This window comes from Marmota flaviventris, chromosome X, assembly GCF_047511675.1.
Source record: "Marmota flaviventris isolate mMarFla1 chromosome X, mMarFla1.hap1, whole genome shotgun sequence".
Lineage (NCBI taxonomy): Eukaryota > Metazoa > Chordata > Mammalia > Rodentia > Sciuridae > Marmota > Marmota flaviventris.
Window position 1 is genome coordinate 10,707,888 of NC_092518.1, and position 20,895 is coordinate 10,728,782.

The window sequence follows — 20,895 nt, forward strand, 5'->3', positions numbered from 1 at the left end:
ATTCTCTGTCTATACGTGGTCGGGTTCCTCTTCAGAGCCTCCGCTCAGGAGAGCTGCTGTTTGCTGGTGAAGCCGGTGACGTGCAAAGCATCCTGCCTATAGGATTTGAGACTTTCCCAGTGCAGTTTTTTTCTACCCACTTTAAACCTTCAGGTTCTAAATATCAGGAAAGACAGGAAATGCAGTGTGAAAACAGCAGGCCAAAAGTTCTTGGTTAACTGTAGCCGGGGAGTCTCAGACTAGGATGGAGATAGATAGAGCTGAGACAGAGTGGGCTTCATGCTAAGCCTTTCTTTGGACTGAGTTTTTGTTGTTAACTTGTTCAATTGAGGTGTACTGCACTGGTTACGAAAAGGCCAGAGCAGTTCCAGCATCAAAATAGTGACAGTTTTGAATACCATAGTATCTACACACTTAGGGTATTTTTATTAAAGAAGATAAAGAGGCCAGACTAGATCTCATCCTCATCTTCACCTAACTGCAACATCGAAAGTTAAGAAACAGCATCTTCAGGGCACTTTTAGGTGAGAAGAAGTCTAGAGATGGATCCAAACAATTGTTTACTTCTGAACTTGAAAGTGGACAATTTCACGAACTGCAATGCCTCCAATAACAGCGTGGATCTCCCTGTGAATGACGACTGGTTCCACCCGGGGATCCTCTATGTTATCCCCGCAATTTATGGGGTTATTATCCTGATAGGCCTCATTGGCAACATCACTCTGATCAAGATCTTCTGTACAGTCAAGTCCATGAGAAATGTGCCGAACCTGTTCATCTCCAGTCTGGCTTTGGGAGACCTGCTCCTCCTGGTAACGTGTGCTCCTGTTGATGCCAGCAGGTACCTGGCTGACAGATGGCTATTTGGCAGGATTGGCTGCAAGCTGATCCCCTTTATACAGCTAACCTCCGTCGGGGTGTCTGTCTTCACACTCACGGCACTGTCGGCAGACAGGTAAGCACTGGTTGAAAGTTGCTTGCTGTCCCAGGGTGGTAGATATTTCAGGAAACAACTCCCATGTCATGACAGACAGAGCTGTGTGCACAATAGGAAGTTTTATTCAAACTCAGATTCCCTGCCAGGTATGTTTTTGCTCTGGGAATTACTTCTTGAGTTTGACATGTAGGTTTAAGAAAGAAAAGTGAGTGAATAGAGAGACAGGAGACAAATGAGGGGGGGGGAATTTTGTGAGCATTAAGATTGAGGTGCATTTTCTGGAGACCAGTCATTACCTTTTCCTAATTTCTCCCTTCCTGCAGAATTAATTGGCCAGTGAGAAAGATGATCACGCCCCATAGTTTCAACCCCAGGTGAATGTTTTCTTAGTAGCAATTGAAAAACTTCAGAGAACAGAAAAATCTCAGGGTACTTTGTCAAAATATTCTTTCAGAAATAACGAAGAGGAGAAAATAAGGCTCATTTCTTTGAAATTTATTTTCCTCAGATAGTTTAACTTTTCTCACAGGTGATTTTGTATTTGGTTTTCTGTGACTGAAGAGTTGTGTGCTGCTTTTTCTAAGTCTCTTTTCAATGGAATTGAGCAGTATTGGTTTTCTTGTTTTTTTTTTTTTTTTTTTCCTTCTGGATAAAGATTCATTCAAGGCTGACTCCTAATTTTAATTAGGAGTCAATAATATCCTTATTGATATGCACTCTCCTTGGGGTTTTTCAGGGGTGAAGGATGAAGAGGGAGTCCAGCATAGGGTTTATTCTAGGAAATAGACATATTCATGGGTGGTATTGCTTGTGTGATCACACTGCATAAAAATTTACATTTCTTCCCTCTTGAAAACATTCATTTTCATTCTTGAACATTTATCAAATATCTATCTTGCCAAAACAAAAAATACTTGCTTGAATTCACAACTCAGGCAATACCTGCAGGTTTTTCACACAAATTGCTGAACATGTCTTATGTATTCCTGGCTTCTGAAAATCAGACACAGCATAAACTAAATGGTCAAACTCAGAAAAACTGATACAATGAATCAGACTATATAGTTTTATCTTAAAATCAACTTTATGCTATATGTTAAAGAAACCCTAGGACTTGAGAGTATCCCATAAAAGGTGTGGAAACTGCCTTTAAAAGTTTATACTCTGAAAAAAAAATGTCCCACATTTTAATACATGTGGCACTGGATTCTCATTTTGTAGAGGAACAAACAGTCCTCAGGTGAGCTAGCTTTGTTGAATAATGGACAAATAAAGATAGCGTTATCAGTGTTTGTAGACATGTGTTTATACTTAGCTGCCTGAAGTACGCTGCTCAGCACACAGGACATTTTCAAAGACTGAAAAAGTAATGGCCCAGTAATGAGGGCCTTGCGCCTACTCTCTCGCTTACCTTCACCTTATTCTTACCCTGCACAGTTGCATATCAGGTACTAATGGCCACAGACAGTTTCAGGGTAAATTCAGAGCCGGCAAACTTTGGAGCTGGCAGAAACTGTGTGGCTGGTTACCCATGGCCAGGAGCACTTCAGGATGAGGGTAATTTTCTTGATGGGAAAAAGAGATTTTGGTTTCTGGGTTGCTGAATACAGTGGTACAGATGGTGTTTACTGTCTTCCGGGGGAGGGAAACAGAGAGGAAAGTGGGGGCACAGAATGCAAAGATGCAGCTGCAGGGACCTCTTCCCCCGAGTTTCAAAGCTCACCATCAGCAGAACGAGAAAGCTCTTTCGGAAGCACATGCCAGCAGCTGCAGTGTGTCCTCAGTCAGTTTATAGTTACTGTGTGTCCTTTCCAAGCTCAGAAGTGACTGTGAGCTCCCATGCAACCAACTTTGTATGTTTTGCTGAACTTAAGAAAGCTGTTGGGTCACCTGGATCACAGGTAGTACATGTAACTGGCTTCAAGGAGAAGAATAATTATTGAATTTGTTAAAGAATAGAAGACTCTACTTGTCTATTTCAAAAAGCTATGGGATTCTTTTAGTACCAAGGATTGAACCTAAGCTGCTTAACCACTTAGCCATATCCTTAGCCCTTTTAATTTTTGATTTTGAGACAGGGTCTTACTAAGTTGCCGGAACTGGCCTTGAATTTGTGATCCTTCTGCCTCAGCCTTCTGAGTCTTGGGATTACATGCATGCACCACTGTGCCCCACAGGCTATGGGGTTCTTATTACAACCTTGTGAGGTTGACAGTGCAAATTCTGTATCTTTTCTTTTCCACAAGGTATAATCTATATACACAGTAAACTCAACAAGTTAACAGCTTGATACATTTTTACATGTCTATATAACTGCATAACCACTATCCAATTGAGATATAGAAGAGTTCAGGACTCCTAGAGTGTCTCTTAGGCCCTTCCTGGTTAACACCACTTATAAAGAGGCAATTCTGATTACAATCATTAGATTATTTATGCCAATTCTTTAATCTCATATAAATGGAATTGTGTAGTGACTATTCCTTTGTGTCTGGCTTCTTATGCTTATCATTATTTCTGTATTCATTCTTATTGGTGCATGTAACAGTGGCTTGTTCTCTTTAATTATGTGTAGGTTTCCATGGGATGAATATACCTCGATTTTTTTTCCCATTCTAATACTGATGGGTACAGGGTTGTTTCTGGTTTGGGACTATAATAACCTGGATATTCTTATGTATGCCTTTTGGGGAAAACAAGAGTATGTCTGGGTGTGTAATGCTGGATCCTAGAGACATGCATTTAGTAAACATTGTGAGTTTTCCAAAGTCGTAGTCTGTATTTGATAGATTGGTAAAGAGGTAAATCAGAAGATCCTTCACACCGGATGATCATGAGAATCATAGGGGTACTTTAAAACCCTATAAATTCCTAAATCAGGGTTTCTGAGGACCTGTAGTGATAAAAAAAACATCCATCCCTGCCCTCTATAGATTGGCAGGCAATGCCAGTTCTCCCCTTCCCCAGGTCAACTTGAGTCTTTGTTAGGATGAGAAGAACAGCATTTTTCTAGAAAAGTTTATGTCATTGTCCCTGTGTCAAAGGGAGACTTCAGAAATTGCAATTATCAGATTTGCATAACTGATTAATTGCAAGTTTGCAAGCCCCTTTAATATTTCCCCCTCCCCTATGTTTTCTGCCCTTACACACAGACACATGAGGACAGACACATGGCTTCACTGATTCATTTCAGAACACTTTCTTCTTTCCTAACTATAAGACGCTACTCCTCATCCCATGTGGTGTATGGGCTTGGATAAGCATCAACAGATCTGCATTTTAGACATTTTTCTGCCACTATTACCCAGATGAGGAAATTGGAACAAGTCACTTAACTCTCTGGCCTTAGTTGAATCAGCCATAAAATGATGGATTTGAATTAGATTATTTCTATGATCCCTTCTAGTTCCAAAATCTTATGATTTTATATCTGTCATTTTGCTTCCTTCAGAATTTGGCTCAGTCATTCTCCTTAAAGCCCTATGTTGGCTCATTCTATCCCAAATTTCCTCACCCTTTTCCTCACTTATTATCTGAGACACAAATCATCTTGTGACATTTTTTATCTTGCTGTTTTGAAGCATTTCACTTTATCTTTTAAAAAATTATCTCATATATTCATTGCTTTAAAATTTTAGGTAGATTATTAAAAATGTTGAGGGCAGAGATTTCTTATATAGTTCATTATAGAATTCAGTGTCATGGTCATGCAAGCCACGTGTGAAGTGGTTGGCAGCCACATGGACTAGTGGCCACTCTATTGGACAGCACAAATTCAGAACATCCCCATCAGAAAGTTCTACCGGACAGGGCAGAAGAGAGTTTACTCTGTGCCTTGAATTCCAAATCTCTTTCCCAGGATCTATGTTTGCTGCTGTGTCTCATAGAGCACAGGAGGAATTCCTCAACTATCGATGCCTCCCAGTAGCTCAGGCTCCTCTTGTCTCTTAAAGACCTTCTATTGAAGACTCTCATACAGGAAGAGGGAAGAAATCAAGGAGCCCAATACCATCTCCAACCACAGACTAGGGGAATTTGGGCATCCCATTGATGAGGTTTTGAGACTTACTGAAGAATACATGAGAAAGGGTCCACTTTCCAGGTCTTCTTTCTGATCTTTCCATTCTCTTTTGCTGACCCTCTTCCATCTATTATCCCCTTGTCCCAGAACTTGCCAGAATAGACACTGAGCTATCCAAACTCCTCTCACTATCTCCCACATGCACCTCCAGACTTCTCCCGTCTCTGACCTCTTTTTCCTCTCCCTGATGGGTTAGGTCCTACTCTTTCCATCTCCCCAAATCTTATCAATCTGTCAAGGCATGGTTCTCCTATTTTTCACTTTCATTGATTTTTTTCCTTTTCCCAAGATACTATTGCCTATGTTGTTCATTAGTTATCAAATCTATCTTGCTTGGTACCACTATGTCCCTTTTACAGGTGTGTTTTCTACTTCCTTAATCATAAGGGAAGCTCCATGGAGTCTGTCTTCAGGGATACCCTGACTCACCCTACTTAAAATACAAGTGCCATTAGCTATGGCTTGATTGATGTTTGAGCAGTGACAAAATGGTAAAAATCCACCAGCTAGAAGTAGAAGTCATCTTAAAGTTCAAACCTTTGTTTGACACAGACATCAAAAGAGGTGGCAGGAATTTAACCTTCACAGCAAAATCAGAGGCAAGACAAACTAGAACATTCCTCTTCTCATTCCTTCAGAGGAACCGGAAACTTTTCTTCAGAAGGTATCAAAACAAAGTCTGCTTCAATTTCTCTGCTCTGGACAGTGGGAGCTACAGACTCCAAACCAGGCTGTTCTGAAACCCTAGGGACTTCAGGGTGATCCCCTCAGAAGGAGTCACCCCATGATTTAAAAGGTTCCTCTACTGTAATTCCAGCTTCATTGATTCCAAAGAGATTGGCCCTTTTCTTCCAAGAGAAGATATATTTTAATTTCTTATAGAGCATCCTTCCAAAAAGTTCCTCAGCTGGAGCAGTTTACATGAGCTGCCAGTTTATAACTTTTCTAAAGTTTGATTTTTCTGAGGCTTCTGTTGACTCTCTGGAAGGAAATTCAACTCAAGTCTCCCCTTAGTAATGGAGCTACCACAGCTGCTAGCAGATTCTGAGAGCCATCAGAGGGCAGGTGCTGTGGAAGTGGGTTTTCCCAGCAAGGCTCTGTCAATTGGAGTGCTACAGAAGAGAAGGGCAGTGAAGAACTTTGATCTCGTCTCTCACACATTATCTTTTCAAGTGTCAGGCTTTTATGTGATTAATTATCATTTCTGGAAACTTAATATGCATGGAGGCCAAAAAAAAAAAAAGGCACAAACTTGATCATGAAACATACAGTGTAGCCTGAAAAGGGCTCCCTGGTGAGGTTTTTTGAACTGTGCCTGTCAATAACATCCTTTAAAAATAGACCAAATTTGCATTCTTGTACTTATAAATCCTCCTGGTGTGTGAGGTTGCATAAATTCTGTCTTAATTAAAACATGTTTTTCAGAACAAAAAATTTAGAAGAAATCCTTCACTCCACTTTTTTTTTTAACCTCCCAGTAATTCAAAGGGACTTTGAAGAGGTTCACTTAAATATCAGTCACCTCCTGTAAGAAGTCTTCCTTGGCCACTCAGTCTAACAAAATGACCAACACTAGTCCATCCTCCAGTTTCTTTTCTTTCTTTCTTTCTTTTTTTCATATTTTTTTGAGTGTAATTTACACACAGTGAATTCTAAAGTGTCCATTTCTATGAATTTTGACAAACTTATACAATTGCATCACCATCACAACCAAATCAAGACAGAGAATCTTTCCCTCACACCCCCCCCCAATTCTCATATGTCTTTCTATAATTTATCCCCCTTTTCTACCCCCTACTCTTGGTCACTCATCTTTTTTAAGAATGTCACAGGAATGATATCATGCAGTATCATTCAACTCATGTTGCATATATTATTAATCCACATTGTTTTTTGCTTAGTAGTATTCCTTTGCATGGATATAGCAGTTTATCTGTTCCCCATTTGACGGTCACTAGGGTTGGTTTCACTTTCTTGTGATTATGAATAAATCCAGCATAAGCATTCATGTACAGTTTTCATATGGGTGTATATCTTCATTTCTCTTAGGTAAGTATCCAGAATTATACTTTACTTTATATGTTCCACCACTGGAATATAAGCTCCCCAAAGTGGGAGACTATCTCATTCAAGAACATATTCTCTGACACTAGAATAGTTCCTAACCTATAGTGGGTGCTCAATAGATCTTTGTTGAATAGATCAATGGATGAATGCAGGAAAAAAAGGACTAAAGGAATGATTGAATTCTGGTAGATCTACTAGGTGAACCTGATGTACTGGATTTGGGTCTGTAACTCATATTGTTCATTTTCTTTGATGGTTAACAGAGTACAGCCTTAGAATAATGCTTCTGACCACAGATGACAAGAGCCAATCTAGGTTTTATGAAAACTGGGGGTGCTTTTTAAGAAAACACAAGTAAAATTTTGAATGAAATGTCAAAAAAAGAAATGAAAGTTTAACCTGGTGTGGTGGCACATGCTCGTAGTCCCAGCAACTCCAGAGGCTGAAGCAGGAGGATCGCAAGTTTGAGGTCAGACTGGGCAACTTAGTGAGACCTTGTCTCAAAATAAAAATAAAATAAAATAAGAAGGGCTGGGATGTAGCTCAGTGGTAGTGTGCCCCTGGGTTCAATCCCCATTACTATATATAAATATAAAAGAATATTTTAAATCATCTAGAAAGCATACATCAGATTTAGAAATCATAATACAATATTAATTTAAATAAACTCATAAATTTCAGAAACATCATAAAATCCAGAACAACATAATACCTATTAAGTAACTGTCCCTACTTGTTTTCTTAAATATTAAATATTTCTTAAATATCATTTGTCTCTCTTTAAATGTATCGTGATTTTGTAATATCCTTTCTTCCCTCTCATTCTCCCTCTCCCAGCTTCCCCACTCCCGCTCCCTACCCGCCTCTTGCTCTCCTGCTATGCTAGGGATGGAACCCAAGGCCTTGCTAGGCAAGCGCTCTACTACTGAGCCACATCCACTGCCTTTCTTCTTTCCTTCCTTCTTTTCTTCCTTCCACTTCCTTTTGTGTGTATTTGTGTGTTGAGGATTGCTCCCTGGGCCCCATGCATGCTAACTAGGCACGCACTCTACAACTGAGCTACACTCCTAGCCCCAGTAATATTCACTTCTATAGAGAAATTAGAAGAGTATGTCGTTGTCTTGCATTTTTTAAATTAAAATAGTCTTTTTATTAATGAAAGGTTGGAAAATTCGCTTTCGACTTCATGCCTTATTATTGGTAATGTTATATCAATGTTTAGGATTATTATCAAATTTTAGAAAACCATTGTCTTAGTCTTTTTTTCTGCTGCTATAACAGAATACACAGACTGGGTAAATTATAAACAATACAAGTTTATTTAGTTCATGGTTCTGGAGCCTGGGAAGACCAAGAGCATGGTGCCAGCATCCTGCGAGGGCCTTCATGCTGTGTCATAATATGGCAGAAGGGCAAGTGAACTTGAGCAAGACACAGAGGAAATGGGGACTGAACTTGGCATTATAACAATGCGCTCTCATATAACTAATCTGCTCCTGGCATTAATCTGCTCACAAGCACAGAGCCCTCATGACCTAATTACTTGTTAAAGGTCCCACCTCTTAACACTGTACAGTGACAGTGAAAATAAAATTTCAACATGAGTTTTCAACACTCAAACCATAGCAATTGCTATTCTGTTTCTTTCTTACATGGGCCGTAAAAATTTTGAGCATTTCAAGTTTACTTGTGCCTTGAGTAATCTTAAGTACTCATTTAATTGATGACACTTATTAACCTACCTAGTGTGACTGTCTTCACATTATGAGCTTTTTGTTATCTTTATCAATGTTGGTATTTTGTGGTTATACATAACACGAGTGAATTTATACAAATATATTTGCTATTTGCAATTTGGCTCCAGGCTTCTGCCCTATAAATACAGACACTGATAAATTCAATTCTACCTGTATATTTAAATTTATATCTACCATCTTATTATTTGATTTTATTGGTGTCACCCTTTTTATAATCTTTTTCCTCCCTTTCTACCTATGCCTTTGTTAATTATCAAACTTTTCTTAATATTCTTTTAGTTACTACCCTAGACTTTACAATATGTATACTTAATTTACTAGAATCTTCTACACAGTACAAAGAATCTTGTAGACAATACAAATTTAATAAGACACTTAAAATTCTCTCCTACTTTTTGTTTTATTTGTTCTATATTTTAATTCTTTTTGTATTTTAAGACCCACACGATGTTATTTTGACTCTTTGTATCTACTTTACATTTATTCACATGTTTACCTTTAGATTTAAATTTGGATTTAGGTGCATTCACTTATTTACCTTTACCATTGTTCTCTGCTCCTTCTGCATCTCTGTGGCTTCATTTGAGATCATGTTACAGCTACCCAAAGAATCCTTTCTGTATTTCATTTAGTGTTAAGTTTCATAGTGATACATTTTCTCAGTTATTGTTTTCCTGAAAACCTTTTACCTTCATATGCCTTTGGAGGATATTTATACTGGGCATAGAATTCGAAGAGGGCATTCTTATCTTTCAGCATTTTGAAGTTGTCATTCATTGGCTTCTGACTTCCTCTGTGAAGTCAGATGTCAGTTTTATTGTTGCTCCTTTAATAGTATTAATCCCCCTCCCACCTTGGAACTGATTTAAAATTTTTCCTCTTTCATTATTGGTTTCCAGTAGTATTACTATGATGCACATAGGGTTGGTTTTCTTTGTATTATTCCTGCTTGGAGTTCATAGTATTTCTTTAATCTGTGCCCTGAAGATTTTTAGTCAGTTTTGGAAAGTTCTTAGTTATTACTACTTCAAATATTGCTCCTATTCCATTGTCTCCTTCTTTATGCTATCCATATATAAATAGAATAACTACAGGTTAATTTAAATCTTTTTACCCCCCTTTTTTTATTTTATTAAGGCAGGTAATTTCATATTAGTATAAGACCTCTGTCATTGAAAATAATTTTAAATACAATTTTATTTTTTATTTATTTATTTTATTGGTTGTTCAAAACATTACAAAGCTCTTGACATATCATATTTCATACATTAGATTCAAGTGGGTTATGAACTCCCATTTTACCCCAAATACAGATTGCAGAATCACATCGGTTACACATCCACATTTTTACATAATGCCCTATTAGTAACTGTTGTATTCTGCTACCTTTCCTATCCTCTACTATCCCCCCTCCCCTCCCCTCCCATCTTCTCTCTCTACCCCATCTACTGTAATTCATTTCTCTCCTTGTTTATTTTCCCATTCCCCTCACAACCTCTTGTATGTAATTTTGTATAACCCTGAGGGTCTCCTTCCATTTCCATGCAATATCCCTTTTCTCTCCCTTTCCCTCCCACCTCATGTCTCTGTTTAATGTTAATCTTTTCCTCCTGCTCTTCCTCCCTGCTCTGTTCTTAGTTGCTCTCATTATATCAAAGTAGACATTTGGCATTTGTTTTTTAGGGATTGGCTAGCTTCACTTAGCATAATCTGCTCTAGTGCCATCCATTTCCCTGCAAATTCCATGATTTTGTCATTTTTTAGTGCTGCGTAATACTCCATGGTGTATAAATGCCACATTTTTTTTTTATCCATTCATCTATTGAAGGGCATCTGGGTTGGTTCCACAGTCTAGCTATTGTGAATTGTGCTGCTATGAACATCGATGTGGCAGTATCCCTGTAGTACGCTCTTTTAAGTTCTTCAGGGAATAGTCCGAGAAGGGCGATAGCTGGGTCAAATGGTGGTTCCATTCCCAGCTTTCCCAGGAGTCTCCATACTGCTTTCCAAATTGGCTGCACCAATTTGCAGTCCCACCAGCAATGTACAAGAGTACCCTTTTCCCCACATCCTCGCCAGCACTTGTTGTTGTTTGACTTCATAATGGCTGCCAATCTTACTGGAGTGAGATGGTATCTTAGGGTGGGTTTGATTTGCATTTCTCTGACTGCTAGAGATGGTGAGCATTTTTTCATGTACTTGTTGATTGATTGTATGTCCTCCTCTGAGAAGTGTCTGTTTAGGTCCTTGGCCCATTTGTTGATTGGGTTATTTGTTAACTTATTGTCTAATTTTTTGAGTTCTTTGTATACTCTGGATATTAGGGCTCTGTCTGAAGTGTGAGGAGTAAAAATTTGTTCCCATGTTAAATACAATTTTAATTACATCATTTTGTTATGCACATGCATCTCCTACTTCCTTTTTTGTATTTTTAATCCTTTTTTCTCACTGTACTGCAGTCTTACCATTTTCAGTTCACTAATTCTCTCTTTAACTCTGTCTAGTCTGCTTCTGAAGTTTCTATTTAATTCTTATTTTCAGTTATTGTGATTGTAATTCTAGAATTTACATATGGTTCCATCTTGTAGTCTAATTTCTCCAATTCATCTCAATATATTTTTAAATTCCTCTCTGGTAAACTCTAACATGTAGAATCTCTATAAATCTGTTTCTATAATATCCCCCCCCCTTTTTTTTGGCCACTTTGTTTTGTTGCCTGGTATTCCAGGCAATTTTTGTTTGTTTAATTTTTCATATGAAGAATTGTAGATGATTTGATGCTCTAGATGATATTATCTTTGGGAAAGATGAGTTTTTGCTCTTGCAGCTAGAAGGTGGCAGGATATTTGACACAATCAAAGACTGAGTAGGGGACTGGGATTGTGGCTCAGTGGTGGAGCACTTGCCTAGCATATGTGAGGCACTGGGTTCAATCCTCAGCACCACATATAAATAAAGGAATAAATAAAGGTCCACCAACACTAAAAAAAAATATTAAAAAAAAAGACTGAGTAGGTTGGCAGCTGGGCTTTGGTCTTTGTGAGGATTGGTTGGTTCTCCTCTACTAATAAGGTTTACATCTTTCAGCATCTTAATTAAAACCTGAAGTGTTAACCTAGGATCCTCTACTTGGTGGTCCCTGGACTCTGCTTATTATCCCTCTCTAAAGTTTCTAGAAATTCTGTTCATCTCTTAGTTTCTCTACTGTTGCTTGAAATCTGTAAATGCCTTCAAGGGAAAATGATGCTGAATAATAGCTTCATCTCCAAGCTTCCTTTCTCTCTAGAATTTTGGCTTCTTGTGTAGTCATAGCCTTGTGTTTGCCTTGGTGTTTCACTGATGTTTTCAAAGAGATTTTTTTTTCTAACTTTTCGATACAGAAGACTAGGTCAGCAATGAGCTAGGTCACCATTATCAGGAGGGGATAATCCCATACCACCTGTCTTAAGACCTGGTCTGCTGCCACTGAAAACTCCACACATCTTAGTTCTTTTGAAGAGGAATTTGGAAGTACCTACTCAGGCCTGTGGGATCAGCATTCAGAGCCTCAGATGATCTTAGCAATTTAGAGTCAGAGAAGTGAGCTCTGGCTAACTTCAAAATGAGTAAGTGAGAAATTTCAGCTGATGCCTGTAGCAGCAGACACTGCCAAGCATGTAGGTACATCAAAGCCTCTACGATCTTCAAACTAGTCCAGGACTCTTAGCCCCAGTAAGCAGGAGCTAGAACTGACATTCAGTTATACAATGAGGGATAACAGTGAACATTCAATGGAAAGGAAAGAGACAGAATGTTCTAAGGTACGTTTCTTTAAACTTCTTTTCTTCATTCCCTTCCTTCCTTCCTTCCTTCTTTTTTCTTGTATTGTACTCAGGCCAATTGGCCAATGGCAATAACTAAAAGTTATACAGGAAAGAAGTAGAGGAAAAATGCAAATTTGTGCACATAAAGAAATTTATTAAGAAGGACTTACTGTGACAATAATGTGTCTCAGTGACTCATTTATTTCCTTATGCTGTCTACAAGTGAATAGAAGAACTGCTGATCAATTTTAAGCTTTTCAATGTTTCTTTTTTTTTAAAGTTGAGTTAGGCAATGTCATACCAGGGTCAGACCTCTGTTATGAGAAGTATTTTAATACAACTTTAAAACAGTAGAAAATTATTAAACAAAGATATCACAGTAGTCTCCCCTAGAGAACATGTGGGAAAATAAATAAATGGGGGCTGGGGATATAGCTCAGTGGTAAAGCACCTACTATCGTGCATGAGATCTTGAATTTAATCCCCAACGCTCCAAAAATAAAGTGATCAGAACAGAATTTTATTTTATTTTATTTGGTACTGGGAATTGGTGCTAGGGGTGTTTTGCCTAGGGGTTACATCCCCACTCCACTTTACTTTTTATTTTGAGACAGAGTCTCTCTAAATTACTGAGTGTCTTGCTTAGTTGCTGAGGGTGGCCTCGAACTTGGGATCCTGCTGCCTCCGTCTCCTGAGTTGCCAGAATTATAGGCAGGAGCTACTGCACCCAGCTCAGAATAGATTTTTAAGAACCTCACTATTATCTTTTGTCTCCTCTTACTTTAAATGGTTGAAAACATTGCAGAAGGGTAGAAAAATCAGAATTTGGCATTATTTCTTTTTTAGATTTTCAACAGAGGTAAAATTAAAGGTTAAAATGATGGTTAGGGAATATGGGAACTAACTATATGATGAAGACAAGTATTATCAATATCTACTTCTAAGTATTCTTTACTTGTGCTTTAAAAAGACTCAAGCCTCACTTGGTGGCACTCTGTAATCCCAGCAGTTTAGGAGGTTCAGGCAGGAGGATTGCAAGTTCAAGTCTAGCCAGCCTCAGCGATTTAGCAGAACCCTGTCTCAAAATAAAAAATAAAAAGGGCTGGGGATGTGATTGAGTGGTTAAGCACCCCTGAGTTCAATCCCCAGTAACAAAAATAAATAAAATAAAATACAAAAATAAAAAGACTTAAGAATCTAAAGTGTGATGGTCAAATACGAAAATTGCCACTGGCTCAAAGATCCAGAGATCTATGCTCTAGGTCTGGTTCTCAGCTAACTAGCTGTGGGACTTCCCTGGGCTCCAATTTCTTTTTCTTTAAGTTAAAGAAATGGTACTTGATGACTAATACATTTTATCTTCTGTAGTTACATGGAAAACGGGTTTGTAATTAAACGTGTGCTCATTTGTCTATAATACTGTGATAATAGCACTTTATATATGCTGATCTAGCATCATCTCTTCTAAGAGACTTCACAAGAATATGCAAATGTCATTGTATCCTTCATTAAGTGCTTTTCTTGAGTGTACCTTCCTTTCCCAATTGGATTTAAATCCTCAGAAGCTAAGGACTTTCATATTCATAGTGCCAAGCAGAGCCTGAAATGCCAAATTAGTACTTAAATGTGCTGATAAATTGAGTAAGCATGCTGAGCAATGAGTGCTTAGTACTGGAAGACCAACGTCAGGGGTCAGTGGTCTATTGTCTTTATTATCACAAATTAATAAGTTTAACAGGCAGCACTGGGTGAGATGGGCGGGTTTACCTCCATTTAAAAAAGGAATAAACAGCTTTGACGTAGAAAGGCAGGGGACAAAATTAGGCACATTCAGACATTCAGAGCACATAGGCCTGAGCTAGGCAGACTTTTCTGAAAAGGGCCAGATGCTAAATGTTTTAGGCTTTGTGGGCCATACGGTGGGTCTCTATTGTGACCACTTAATTCTGCCTTTGTTGCATGAAAGCAGCCATAGAAATGCATAAATAAATGAATATGTCAGTGTGCCACTAAAGCTTTGCTTATGGACACTGAGATTTGAATTTCATATATCACAAAATTTTATTCTTTGGATTTTTCCCAACCTTTTAAAATGTAAAGACTATTTCTAGCTCATGGTCACACAAAAGCAGACAAAGGACTAGATTTAATTGGTGAGTTCTAGTTTGCTATCCCTGATACAGTGTCATATGCACATACTCTGGTCATTTAACAGTGAGATTTTCCTATTTAAGTGGAGTGGACCTAGGAGAATCCATGGCCCCTGTCCAGTTATATAGGACAAACTTACTAGGGGATATTATAAATAAACATCCTATATCTGTAATGCTTTGTGGTTAGAAGTCACTGTCTTGTCATGCATCTTAGCTTTTTGGATCATCTGCAATCTCTATCACTATTTTTAGATGGTGAGATGAAGGTTCTATAGCACATGATTAAGAAATGGTAAAATAGAGAAGCAATGATTTTTTTTTTTTTTTGGTACGGGGGATTGAACTCAGGGGCACTTACCCATTGAGCCATATCCCCAGTCCTTTTTTGTATTTTATTTAGAGATGGGGTCTCACTGAGTTGCTCAGAGCCTTGCTAAGTTGCTGGGGCTGGCTTTGAACTCATAAGCCTCCTGTCTCAGCCTCCCAAACTGCTGGGATTACAGTTGTGCACCACCATGCCCAGCTCAAACAATGATCTTTAAGAATGCTTTCCAGCATGCCTTACGTCCTGTGTGCTGTCTACAGTTGTTTAAATGAAAAAATTGAAAGGGTTCCCTGGAAGGACATGGCACCCAGAGGTGCTAGCTGTCATCTGCAGAGCACTGCCTTCTGGCTAGAGGAGTCATGGGCATGTGTGTGAGGCAAGGAAATGCTTACATTATAGGTCATTTGAAAAATTGTATACCCCCAATTCTGTACAAAAGGCAGAGGAAAAATTGAAAGGCAATATATCAGAACATCGCAAGTAAGAATTATGATTGTATTTTCTGTTGTTGTTTTTTAGTTTTTAGAATTCTCTACTGTCTGAATTTTTTATAGTGAGCTCATTGTACTTTATGATGATTTTTTTAACCAAGAAAAGTCCTTCAAATTAGCTCATCCACCCTCCTTGTTGATATCTTTGCTGACTTATAGCAACTGTTTCAGTTGGTTCTTAAGATAGTCCCAAGCTTGCATGGTGATATACTTACAAACTCTTTGCTTTCTTTAATTTTATTGTGATAAAATATACAACACAATGAAAAATTTACTATTTTAGCCATTTTTAAGGGCATAGTTCAGTAGCATTAAGTACATTTACACCAATGTGTAACTGTCACCACCATCCATTTCCAGAACTTTGTCAGCTTCCTAAACTGAAGCTCTGTACCCTTTAAATAATACCTCCTTTCTTTCTTTTAATTTTAGGTCTGCTCTCTTGTTTTGTTTTATTTACTGCTTTGGGCATGGGTCACATTTAGTAAAGCTGTTTTAGTCAGCTTTTTTGCTGCTGTGACCAAAATACCTGACAAGAACAATTTTAAGGAGGAAAAGTTTATTTGGGGCTCATGGTTTCAGAGATCTCAGTCCATAGATGGCTTGCTCCATTGCTCTAGGCCCAAGATGAGGCAGAACATCATGGCGGAAGAGTTTGGTGGAGGAAAACAGCTCAGGACATGATACCAGGAAGGAGAGAGAGAGAGAGAGAGAGAGAGAGAGAGAGAGAGAGAGAGAGAGAGAGAGAAACACTCCTCTCCCCTTGCCATGGACAAAATAAACCCCAAAGGCACACTCTCAGTGACCTACCTCTCAGTCGCGCCCTCCCGGCCTATAGTTACTGCCCAGTTAATACCTATCAGGGGATTAATGAGCTGATTAGGTTAAGGCCCTTATAACCCAATCATTTCACCTCGGAACCCTCTTGCATTATCTCACACATGAGCTATTGGGGGACACTCACATCTAAACCCTAATAAGAGCACTGTTCATAGTGGAAATGGATTCAAAAGTGTTGAATTTAAAGAGATGTCTCAATTTGAGCTCTGTTTCTTCTCATTGTCAGCTAAGTGACTTTCAGTAAATCGCTCTTATAATCCTCAGTTTTCTAATATTTAAAATACAAGTATTTACTTCTGATATATCACAGGACTGTTCAAATGATGAAATGAAATAATATGCATTGACTTCTTTATACAATGTTTGAATTCCTAGTCAAAAGAGTGTGAATACCATCACCATGATTACTATTTATTTTTAGAAGGGAGCCAAGATCTTGACCAGTTGACATTCTAGTGGACATTCATCCTTCCCAGGAAATGCAATCATAACCTTTTATTTATTTATTTTTTAATATATATATATATATTTTTTTTTAAATATTTTTTTTTTTAGTTGTAGTTGGATACAATACCTTTATTCCATTCATTTTTTTATGTGGTGCTGAGGATCAAACCCAGGACCCTGCGCATACTAGGCAAGCACTCTACCGCTGAGCCACAATCCCAGCCCCCATAACCTTTTATTTAAATAGTGCTCCCTGTTTCCCAAAGTGTTTTGAAACATCTCAGTTAGCTTTCCATCACAATAAGTAAGGTTGGTACCATTACTCCATTTTGCAGATGAAGCAAATGGAAGTATTCAAATCTCATGGTTTAAAGCCTGGACTCAGGAGCCAGCAGCCTTTATTGAAGCCCCAGCCCTGCCACTCTTGGCTATGTGGCCCTGGGCAAGTTATTTACCTTTCCGTGCCTCAGTTTCTTCATCTGTAAAATTAAATGACAAAAGTAATACCCATCTTCTGGTATTATTATGTGGATTTAAAAAATTGACTTTGTGGGGGTGGGGACTGAGGACTGAACTCAGTGTTTTACCCCTGAGCTACATCCCCAGATCATTTTAATTTCTATTTTGAGACAGGGCCTTGCTAAGTTGCTGAGGCTAGCCTCAAACTTCTGATCCTCCTGCCTCAACCTCCAGAGTCACTGGAATTACAGGCATGTGCCACTGTGCCGGGCAAAAAAGTTGATTCTTGTAAAGTGTTGAGAGTGGTGCCAGACCCAAAATAAATGCTAGGTAAGTTTTTGCTAAATAAAAAAATAAAAATAAAAACAAATGAAGACAGCATATTTCCACCAAAAAAAAAAAAAAAAAGTTAATTTTGAAAGTAGAAGTAGAATGCAGGGCTCCCAGTCTTTATCCAGTCTCTCGCTCCCTCTCCCTGTTTTGGGATCCTTCACTACACAGTGATGCCTCCCCAACACTGCCCAGATCAACCTTGAGGCCAGTGGACCCAGTTAGCTACAAAGTTGGATCGTCCCACTTATAAAACCTCTCACAGAAGTTTACTTAAATATAGTGTCGTCAAGTTTTTATAATTAAATTCAATGAGTCATATGCCATGATGGTATTTTTGAGCTTTAATGATTCTTGTTTTGGGAAAAAAATGATAATGTATTTTATTAAGATAATTTTGAAATTCTGTTTTTATTCCTAAGAACTTGAAATATATTTGAAAAAAAATTTGAAATATATTTGAAAAAATTTGAAATATATTTGGAAAAATGTGAAATATATTTGGAAAAAAAAAGAAATACATTTGAAAATCGCCTCAGATATTTTACTTTCTCTCTATAATTCATAAACTGAGTGGACCAGCAGAATTTACACAGCAAGTGGAGTTCCTATCCCGCAGGGCACCCTGAAGGTCACTTACAGTCCCAGACTTCCTGTGTTTCTCTGCAAGGTCCATCCCTGGGCCAATGTAAGGTTTAGGGCATGCTGGAGTATCCTAGAAATAACAACCCAGGATAATTCTCAAAGAGGGGTGGGGGAGAGTTAAATAAACACCATGACCTCATTCCTTGATGACACAGCTCTGAAATGTACTCAGTGTGGGTCTCTGCAGGGGTCCCCAGGTGGGGATGTAGCTCAGTGGTAGGAAGTAGGCCTAATATGTAGGAGGCCTTGAGTTTAAGTTCCAATACTGGGTGGTGGGAAATTTGCTATTTAGCTAAAATTCACACTTAACTCGAGTGGTTTATCTGACAGCCTTGTCTCTCCAGAAGATTCTGATTAATGTCAAGGGAGACTCAGCAAGAGTGTGCCCTAGTTGCCTACAGTGGTACCTTTTTATTGGCTTCCAATTCTTCCCTGTCTCACTTCCTTACTCCCTCCCTGTGCTTCCTAGGATCCCCTCCCTTGCTTGACCTAAATCCTTGCCTCAGACTCTGTGTGGAGGTGAATAACAATTTATGAAAACAATTTATGACCCAGAATCTATTCTCTCCACTCTAGAGCATGAGCGATTCTTCTCCATCTTTGTAATTTTCCCTATTCTCTGTGTATCTTCCATGCTACACGGTCGAGTAATTGCAGACAGTGCCTAACTATAATTTGCAAATGGGATCTATAAAAGTTCTTTAAACTTTTTGGCTCATAAACTGCTGAAAAAGTCTAACACGATATAAATATATATTCTTCCTTCCATAATATTTTTGAGGAATGGCCTTCCAATGACAACGTGTGCCAAGATCTTTGCACACCTACTGAAATTTAACTTGGGTTAACTGCTTTTCCTTTGTCATTTTAAACATACCCACTGGCAAGTGTAATGTTTCATCCTGCTTATACTCCTTCTGACAGCCTCCCTCACAGGATTAGCATTGAACTTTGAAATCAGATCATCCTGCTAAAACTCATTTTTGGCCCAAGGGTCAATAGCTGTCCAATACTTTATGTGAAAGCGCCATAAGATGGCCCACAATTGATTGCACCTCCTTTTCCATTTTATCCCTAAGCTTCTATATCCCTCATATCCCAGAGTCAGTATCCTCACTCCTGAAACCTTCCCAGTGTCAGTGGCTCTTTCTCTAGCTTCTTTCTAGCCACTGGCTTCTAGTCTTCCTCTGATGCCATTGTTTATCTCCCCTCCAATGTCCCACTCAGATGGCTCCTTGGCTCCTTTTGGTTCTGAGGCCTCTGAATATATGGAAGAGCCAAGATACCTCACTCTTGGCTTCACTCTAGGCCTCAGGCCACAGGGAACAGCAATATATATATATTATATTACTGTTATTATTATATCATTATATATCATATATAATAATATATAATATATTAATGATGTATAATTATATATAATATATCATTATATAATTATATAATATATTAATTAATATATGTTAATTATATATCATATTATCATATTATAATATATAATTTTATATATATATATATATATATATATATATATATATATATATATAAACATTCAGTATAAGACTCAAGGAAGAACAGGAATTTTATATCTGCTTAGGAATACACTGCTTTCACCATGGCTCTAGCAGGTGGAGGATAGATTTTCTGATAATTTCCTTGTTTTTTCCTCCTTATTTCCAATATCAGAAATCATGGATTGCATAGTTAACCACAAGACCATGGTAGAAAGCTGTATGACCTGGTGATAGGCCTAGAGGTCATCCTGCATGGGCTCAAACTCTGTTTCCAATACTTAGCACTGATGGCCTTGTATAAGTTACTTAGCCTCAGTTTCCATATCTGTATAAAAGCAATAACATTAATACAAGCCACATAGGATTGTTGTGAAGATAAAAGTGGTAATTTAAACAAACAGCCCAGTACCTGATTCATGTTAAGTCTCCCATATGTTTTAGCTATGACAGCAGTGGTGGTCACTATTGTTAGTAGAATCAATCTAATTGAAACCCAGGTACTAAATAGTTTTATTCCTGTGTAACCTGTGTAAGAAATTTGCACACAGTATTTACTAAGTGAGACTTGGAAGAAAGTAAATATGTAGAAATCTGGTTGCCTGCAGCCCTTGCCCCTACAAATGTCCCTTCTACTTGTTGGGGGAAGAAAGAAAGAGACAGGTGGAGAGAGAGAGAGAGAGAGAGAGAGAGAGAGAGAGAGAAAGAAGAAGAAGAAGAAGAAGAAGAAGAAGAAAGAGGAGGAGGAGGAGGAGGAAGGAAGGAAGGAAGGAAGGGACAGAAAGAAAGAAAGGGAAAGAGAAAGAGACATCTTTTATTTTCTATTTTTTTGGTACCAGACATTGAATTCAGGGGCACTTGACCACTGAGCCACACCCCCAGCCCTATTTTGAATTTTATTTAGAGACAGGGTCTCACTGAGTTGCTTAGCACCTCGCTATTGCTGAGGCTGGCTTTGAACTTGTGATCCTTCTGTCACAGCCTCCCAAGCTGCTGGATTACAGAAGAAAGAGAAGTCTATTATTGGGAAACAGAGCTTTCCTACCACA

General features: G+C 38.4%; 1 protein-coding gene across 1 annotated transcript in view; it reads left to right on the forward strand.

Annotated features, from left to right (window-relative positions):
* Positions 1-481: 481 nt before the first annotated feature.
* Positions 482-20,895, forward strand: part of Grpr (gastrin releasing peptide receptor) — a 33,220-nt gene continuing 12,806 nt past the window's right edge. Inside the window, exon 1 of the mRNA XM_027927453.2 lies at positions 482-955. Within this exon, the coding sequence (XP_027783254.1) occupies positions 543-955 (413 nt within the window). The 5' untranslated portion in view covers positions 482-542. The remainder of the gene's footprint in view (positions 956-20,895) is intronic.